Source organism: Danio rerio, chromosome 15 (assembly GCF_049306965.1).
Source record: "Danio rerio strain Tuebingen ecotype United States chromosome 15, GRCz12tu, whole genome shotgun sequence".
Classification (NCBI taxonomy): Eukaryota; Metazoa; Chordata; class Actinopteri; order Cypriniformes; family Danionidae; genus Danio; species Danio rerio.
Window position 1 is genome coordinate 27,353,706 of NC_133190.1, and position 8,795 is coordinate 27,362,500.

The 8,795-nt window shown below is 36.6% G+C and overlaps 1 protein-coding gene and 1 long non-coding RNA gene across 3 annotated transcripts in view; one reads left to right on the forward strand and one right to left on the reverse strand.

Annotated features, from left to right (window-relative positions):
• The window catches only part of LOC141377843 (uncharacterized), a 47,601-nt gene that overhangs the window by 5,653 nt on the left and 33,153 nt on the right, over nucleotides 1-8,795 (forward strand). The window lies entirely within an intron of this gene.
• aipl1 (aryl hydrocarbon receptor interacting protein-like 1) overlaps nucleotides 2,499-8,795 on the reverse strand; it is an 11,201-nt gene continuing 4,904 nt past the window's right edge. Inside the window, exons 3-6 of the mRNA XM_021466431.3 lie at nucleotides 8,630-8,795; nucleotides 7,493-7,669; nucleotides 6,152-6,293; nucleotides 2,499-4,056 (exon numbers count right to left, since the gene is read on the reverse strand). The exon at nucleotides 8,630-8,795 is cut by the window's right edge and continues 23 nt beyond it. Coding sequence (XP_021322106.2) covers nucleotides 3,458-4,056; nucleotides 6,152-6,293; nucleotides 7,493-7,669; nucleotides 8,630-8,795 — 1,084 coding nt within the window. The 3' untranslated portion in view covers nucleotides 2,499-3,457. The remainder of the gene's footprint in view (nucleotides 4,057-6,151; nucleotides 6,294-7,492; nucleotides 7,670-8,629) is intronic.

Sequence of the window (8,795 nt, forward strand, 5' to 3'; positions counted from 1 at the left end):
ACAGCAGTGTTGTTCATTGGGTGATGACAAGCTTTACGTGAGGAGCATATGAATGTGATGGAAAAAATAAGGGTAGAGAGACACAAGGGAATCCCCTTAAAACAATATCATATGATGTAATAACATTGATCCAGCCTGTCCCTCAACAGATACCATTACAAGTTTTTTCATGAACCTCAGTGTGTTAGTCATTTCAGTGCTTACGCATAGCCAAGCAGTTTCCCAGATTAGGGGTCGATGACAATTATTGTTTTATATATTATTTTATATTTATTTAAAATACAATTTAAAATTATCTTTAAAGGTAATCCTGGGTCATTCTAACCCAGGGTAAATGTTTGCTGGTTATCATATTGCTTCACATTTCTCACTCTTCTATAGGTGGGGTTAGTTAAAACTGGTCCTAAACCATGATGTCATTACCATACTTATCTGCGTATTTGTGGTGTCGGTGTCATTGACTGGACAGATTCAGCATGTAACTTGCATTTTGTTATAAATAGACATTCCTAATACTAAATAAAAAATTAAACCTATATAATAGTAGTAAAACAGTTGTAAAATGTAATGTAAAATGTTTTTTATTTTTATTTTGTATAATTGATTTTTGCAAATGTAGACGTATTTATACAGAAGTAATGTGAACAATGAATGTACATCATGCAGCACAGAGATTAAGAATGTATGACCAAGTCGAATATCACATGTCAATTTGGTATTATTGGTACCAAAAATATGGTATTTATTCATTAATTCATTTTCTTTTCGGCTTAGTCCCTTTATTAATCTGGGGTAGCCACAGCGGAATGAACCGCCAACTTATCCAGCATATGTTTTACGCAGCGATTGCAACCCATCACTGGGAAACACCCATACACTCTCACCCAGTCATGCACTATGGGCAATTTTAGCATATACCCAATTCGGCTGTACCGCATGTCTTCGGACTTGTGGGGGAAACCAGAGCACCCAGAGGAAACCCACGCGAAGGCAGGGAGAACACGCACACTCCACACAGACAAATATGGTATTAACTTTCATATTCATTCATTCATTTATTTTACTTCGCCTTAGTCCCTTTATTCACCAGAGTTCGCCATAGCGAATGAACCGCCAACTTATCCATCATATGTTTCAAACAGTGGTTGCCCTGAATTTTAAGTATGCATAACAGTATAGTTCATTATAGTTTATTATTGCATCAATCTTGAAAAAATCTGTAATGCTTAAGATTTATTGATTGGCGGTGAGTTTCCTGGAGTCATTTGATCAGAGTATTCAGTGTCTTGTTCTGAACACATTGGCTCTGGGTTTTTGTGCTTTTAATATGCACATTTAAGGTACGACTGTGGACTGTTTGCGTATAAACGTATCTTTTGAAAAGGTACCGCCCAGTGACAGCTCCTGTACCTTTATTTCTGAGAGTGTAGTCAAGATTACTCAAGATTTGATGTGTTGTTGTGTAATCATAACAGTAACTTAATTCATTCATTTTCTTGTCGGCTTAGTCCCTTTATTAATCTGGGGTCACCACAGCGGAATGAACCACCAACTTATCCAGCAGGTTTTTACGCAGTGGATGCCCTTCCAGCTGCAACCCATCTCTGGGAAACATTCACACACACTCATACACCACGGACAATTTAACTTATCCAATTTACCTGTACCGCATATCTTTGGACTGTGGGGAAAATGGAGCACCCGGAGGAAAACCACGTGAACGCAGGGAGAACATGCAAACATAAACGCCAACTGACCCAGCCGATGCTCCAACCATTGACCTTTTTGCTGTGAGGCGACAGCACTACATACGTCAGGCCACTGCGTCGCTTCACACCAGTAACTTAAAAGTACAGTCTTACATGAAATGGATGTGTCACCTTCAAAAAGTGCTCTTGAGAAATTTTGTACTAAGTCTCCCCCATCCCAAAGAGATTAATCATTTTTCTTTCAGTAGGATGGTAGCGTTGCCTTTCCTGTGGCTGTTGGCAACCACATACTGTAGTTCACCACACTGGACTGTGTGGAAAAACCCAAGGTTAAACATGGCATTTAGGGTTGAGCAGTGTAGAAAAAGAAGCCTTAGCATATTTTGAGCACCGTGATAAACCCCACTGCTTAGCCCAAAGGGTACGTAAAGGTTTTTTGAACAAAAAACAACCTGATGTATTTGAAAGCCAGTGTAATATTATGTTGTGTCAGCTATTTCTGCAGAATAAGGCATCATTTATTAGTTTTCCGTGCAATAGCAATATTACAGTAATGGTTGAGAATCAAGATATCAGGGAGAGCTCTATTAATTAAATACATTTGAATAGTCGGTTAAATATTTGAATGGCTTAAACAAGATTAATTATTCATATTATATAACATAATATTGAATATATGAATTACTAGACTGTTTGCTATGCCAGTGAATAAATACTGGGACATGTAAGGAGTTATCATAGAGATTTGAAACAACATGCTAATGAATTATAAGCCACCAGGACAGCAGATGAGTCAGTGCTTTTTTATTGGCTGATTAACAAAACTACAGTCACTACGGTACATTCAGTCTCACAATATAAACAGCAAAAGCAGAAGAAAAGCGCCTTACAGACTTCCATTGGATGCTACAGGATCAATACACTGTAAAAAACTAATCTTGCTGACTGAACTTTTTGAGTTGAGTTAAATTAACTTTGAGTCATCTCAACTGTTTGACATCAATCAAACTGACTAGAAATATGAAGTTAAAGATAGTGTAACAAAGAACTGAAGCTTGATTAGCTTGTTAAAATAAGTTAAAGCAACATAAATATTTGTTGAGTTGACTTTTTATCATTTTATCCCCTTTAAGTGTTGCTTTTGTGCCATTTCTTTAACAAAACCGAGCTTCAGAGTTTAATTTGGCTAAAGGTTTAAAATATTACAAAATTGTGATAATTTTCCTTCGGCTTAGTCCCTTATTTATCAGAGGTCACCACAGCAGAATGAACCACCAACTATTCCAGCATATATTTTGCGCAGCGAATGCCCTTTCAGCCGTAACCCAGCATTGGGAAACAACCCATACACTCTTACAGTCATACACACACTCATACAATACGGCCAGTTTAGTTCATCCAATTAATCTATAAGTCTTTGGACTGTGGGGGAAATTGAAGCACATGAAATAAACCCACACAAACACAGGGAGAACATGCAAACTCCACAGAGAAATGCCAACTGGTCCAGCTGGGACTCGAATCAGCGACCTTCTTGCTGTGAGGCGTATTAAAATATTTCGCATTCTACCAGTGAAAAATCTGTGCTAAAAAAAGGAAGTGAAGAAATATTTATAATTGCTACTAATAAATAACAGTATGCATAACAGTATAAAGTGTGTATATTTGTTACATTTTGAACATTAACACCTTCATTATTGCATCACCTTTGAAAAATTTGTTACGCTTAAGACTCATTGACTGGCGGGTCAGTTTCCTGGAGTCATATGATCTGAGGACTCGGTATCTTGGGCTTCTAGACACATTGGCTCTGGACTTGGTGATGCTTCCTTAGAATCTGATTGCACCACAAATGTGTGATTTGTGTCGAACTGTTCTGGAGCAGTTTCTTCTATGGTAGTTTGCTCTGCAGTCAGATCTTGAGTCGTTGGTTGTTCTGGGATCACATTATCAGAGCATGATTGGGCAGTAGTTGTTTGTTCTGGATCTGATGCTAAAGTCATCTCTGCAGTTTTTTGCATTGAGTTTGCTCGTTCTTCACCAGGTGCTTCCTCTGGATTTTCCATGTCTTGTACTTGACATGTTTGCTCGGGGATCTCTTGGTCTGGATTCTCAAGCTCTAGGGAGTCCTGCTCGCTTGCCATTTTTGCAAACATGCCCTTGTACTTCAGCCTGTCCTCCTCATTTTTTACCTCCATTCTCATTTTAAGAACTGCAAGCTCTTTCTTGATGGTCTTTTTCATGCCTGGGTCCAGATCCAACACCCGCATGAAATCATTTCTGGCTTCGGTTTCATCCCAAACCTCCATGTGTGCTTTGCCACGCATATAGAAGGCTTTCATTGTCCCTATAAAACACAGATAAGGCTTTTAGCTACTGGCAAGAAATTATAAATGGTGAAGTAGACACCCAACACAGTGTCAATACTTTTTCTCTCCAAATGTCAACATCACTACTGTATAAATGTTTTAGTACTTGTTTACAATTGAATACTTGTCAGTATTGGTGTTTATTTATTTATTTTGTAATGTTCAGTAATTGTTTTCTGCCATTCTTCCATCTGATTTTTTCTTTTCTGCGTATAAAAATATATAGCCAATGTTGACACCTTATCAGTGGTGAAAACACATAAGTAAAAGTACCATTACTTGCCTAAAAATGTAGTGCAAGTAGGGTAAAAGCATCTTATCTAAAAATTAGCCAAAGGATGAGTAAAACGTCGCCCTTCTAAAAGTACTCAAAAGTATCGAGTATTACGCTGTGAAAATGATTCCACCTTAAGCACTGCACATTAAAAATGTAGCTTACATCGGTGATATTTTCTTTTAAGGGTGTTTCTAACTGTAAATAATTTGCCACCTATAGACTATAAATTTAAAATAGGAGATCAATTTATTGTGAGAACACATTACATTAATATATGCACCTATAATGAGCTGACAGAAAGCAGGTTCTTGCATTTATATGTTGAGCCAAATCTGTGTATCCTAAAAATCTAAAAAGAAATCGGCAAAAACGTAGCTGTGACAATACTGTATGTTAACACATTATGTACTTTGAACGCTGACTAACAAGCTATGAGTGTCCATCAGTTGGTGCCACAAACCAAGCTTGTGCAGCATTGATAGAATACATGCAATTTCTGAATGTATTTGTAAACGTAACATTCTGTAGTGCGGTCAGTTATTGTTTAAGGTTGTTTGCCGATTTCAGTCATTATACAGTATGCACCCGTCCCTCAGTTGTGTGTAAATTTGTTGGGTGTTCCTGGGCACTCGTAACGCTTCCACACTTTACAGTTTTCCAGCGTTTATAGTGTCTGTGTCTTGAAGTTGATCTTTCTGATGCGATTTTTCTATAAGCGATTTGATTGAACTTGAATTATGGGACTGATTATCTCATGAGGAAACGTGACTGTTTAATGTTTTGTCAGCTTAGTGGCTAATTCATATGAATTCGTAGAGTTCAGTCGTACAAAAATGTATGATTTTAAAAAGGAGGCGTGGCACCCAACCCCACCTCTAAATCCAACCGTCATTGGGTGATAAGCAAATTTTACGAATGAGACAGTGCGATTTATACAAATTATAGTCACTTATTAAAAAGGTTGCAAATTGCATCATGTTAAATAAAAAGTACAGATATTTTAAAATGAACTAATTAGCAAGGTACAATTCCTGAAAAAAAAAACTCAATTACAGTAATTTGAGTATTAAATTTGTTACTTTACACCACTGCACCATATAGACAGCTTAAATAGGGCACAAATTCAATAGTTTCAATGTCAAAAAGAAAAATAGAATGTACAACAAATTACTTTAAATGCAAATTTAGACACCCTCACTGACGAGTGTATGCACAAAGGGATTAAGAAAAGCCAACACATTTTTATGACTCATAACTAAGCCCACACGGAATCTGCGTGCACAGAATTCTGCAGATCTTTCGCCCATTATTGATTCTTTTTATTTACTTGTGTAAATGTGTGTAAATTTATATTTATTCAGTTTTTAAATTAATTTCAGGACTATTATTGACTAACATGAAAATATTTGTATGATTAATGCACAATATAGTTTGTAAAGTCTAATTTTCTGTCTTTTAGTAGAGATATTATATAGAGGACTTTGTTTACCAAATAAAGTTGATCAATGTGGATTGCATTTTAAACATTAAATACAAGTTTGAAAATGTATTACTTATTATTTGTTAAGGTTTTAGTTATGATACTCCCAAAATAATTCCGCATAAATCTGCATATTTTTAATACAATTCTGTGCAAAAATAGTAAAAAATCTTTGCAGATTCCATCTGGCCCTACTCATAACTTTTGGAGGTAAAAGGCTATTTATTTCTAGTGTGCATGTGTCAAACCTCTTTCTCCATGCACACTAAAAGTATCTAGACATGTGCATAAAAAGAGTTCAGTTTGGACTGCTTACCAGGGTGCTGGTTGATGATGTCACTTGTGTGTTCGATGACCTCATAGTACTCCTCCATGCGCAGCAAACACTGACAGTAATTTAAAGTGAGCGTGTTGGCCATTTTCTCCAGTTTTAGCCAGGGGGCTTCCCATGCCTTTTCCTGAAGAATTCATTGAGATATCTAGCATTTACAATTTCTACACTAAACAAAAATTACATATTTGTTACAAGCAATTTATATGGGATGAATTTAAACAAATCAAAATGATTAATGTTCATTTGTTAGTTTAAATTCAGCTCATATTAATTGTTTGCCACCATTTTAAAAAAAAAATTTGTAAAACGAATGATTTTTTTTCAGTGTAGGATACAATCACCAGCCACTTTACTAGGTACACCTATCTAAGTGCTCTATATTGCACATTTTAAATCAGCCACTCACATGGCAGCAGCTCTAAGCATTTAGGCATGTAGACATGGTCAAGACGATCTGCTGCAGTTCAAACCGAGCTTCAAAATGGGGAAAAAAGGTGATTTATGTGACTTTGAATGTGGCATTGATGTTGGTGTCAGACGGTCTGGTCTGAGGATTTCAGAAACTGCTGATCTACTGGGATTTTTTTTACGCACAACCATCTCTAGGGTTTGCAGAGAATGGTCCGAAAAAGAAAAAAATATCCAGTAAGTAGCAGTTCTGGCAAATGCCTTGTTGATGCCTGGGGTCAGAGGAGAATGGCCAGACTGGTTTCAGCTGATAGACAACAGTAACTCAAATAACCACTCGTTACAATAGAGGTATTCATGGACGTGCAACCGACAAATCTGCAGCAACTGCATGATGCTATCATGTCAATATGGACTAAAATCTCTGAGGATTTTCCCAGTACCTTGTTGAATCTATACCATGAAGGATTCAAGTAGCTCTGATGCCAAAAGTGGGTCCAATCTGGTACTAGTAAGGTGTACCTAATAAAGTGGCCTGTGAGTGTATTTTTCAATTTTTCAGCCACTTTTTCTAAAATCTGCAGACAAATTAACTTAACAACTTGCTGCTTGGCAATTCAATTGTTTTTTCATTTAAAACATAGTACAACTCTATATCTTCCATACCACCAACCCAATACACCTTTGTTACTTATGACTCAAAGATATGCATTACACAATATTTTCTTTAGTAAAACTTAGTCACAAAGTAGTCATTGAATGTATTCTGTGCAAAAAAAAGGAAAATAATCCCCAGTTTAGCCTGCACAGGCCTATGTGCTATGTAATAGATTCTAGTAATTGTAAAAACTGTATTTTGTCTCGTTATGTAGTCATTTTTAAGCTACCAAGCGTGTTTTAGAGATGTATTCTTACTTTTGACTGTACATTCTTGATGCACATAATGGCTTCTTTATACTTGAGTGTGGCGTCCTCATATCGTCCTTGTTTGAAGAGCTTGTTTCCTTGACCATGGAGGACAGGTACCGCTTTCAGTCTCTCCTCGTCATTCAGAGCCCACGACTCTCTGTCATACTCACTGGGCTGCTGTACCTGGATCCATGATTAATCTGGTATTAAACTTCATTAAAATGTTATATGTCCAGTAAGCATGATAGGCATCTTCTTGTATTAGACTTGTAATAACAGTTTTGAAAATAATCCCATAGCTCCACCTAGTGGTTGTTCCATGACCTGCACCAAGCGCCAAATGCACAGATCAATTTAAGGACACATTTCAGCAAAAATCGTATTGTTGATACACAATTTATCACACATGATGCATATTTGGCGATTAAGTTAATAAATTATTGAGCAGTCCGGAAACAATAATTTCAAAAATACTGAAAATCTGCAAGCTAAAGCAGTGTTGGCTACACAGATGTGGAAAACTCTTGTATGTATTTATATTTGTACAAAATTTGTATTTTGTATGTAAGTGTTTGCACCAGTCATCCATATTGGAGGCACAGAATGTAAACAATACCACAGAACCAAACTCACAGATCTTTTGCAGATATTCATGTTTGTTCTTATCATTAACAGTCAAACAAGTTACAAATTAGTATAATATGTTCATTAATACTACTCATACGTATGTTTTACCATCTAGTAAAATATTCACATTTTGTGCTTACAAAATCTTTAACTATATGATTTTTGCAGCTTCCACTTCTGCTTTCCAGTGGTTTAGACAGAATAAATAGACAGAACAGCATATTCAGCAGTGTGTAAACCACTGTGCAATCCATGATGATCTGAGTATAACCGAGTATGACCAATCTTGACATTTATGCAAACCTACACTCATTTCATTGGGACAACTTCATTTTTTATGTTCAATCTTCATAAATTTGTTAAAATTGTTAAGTTAACTTGATCAATTTGTGTTTGGACAACATGAATGAATTACGTGCATTTTATTTTTTTACAGTGTATCATAAAGAATGTGTACTTTTGAGAACCAAATTGTAATTTTTCTCAATGAGCTAGAAAGTGATGTTGAATTCAGACCTTGAGAAGCTCCATGACAAAGTACAGCGGCTGTGGTTCCTTCTGGAGCTCGTCCAGATCATCATAGCCCAGGCTGTGGTAGGCGAACATATTGGCCATGCCGCAGGTGTGAATGTGCCAGTCCACTGGATCTTTCCCCACTGCGATACGTCGCAGACTCTTGGCT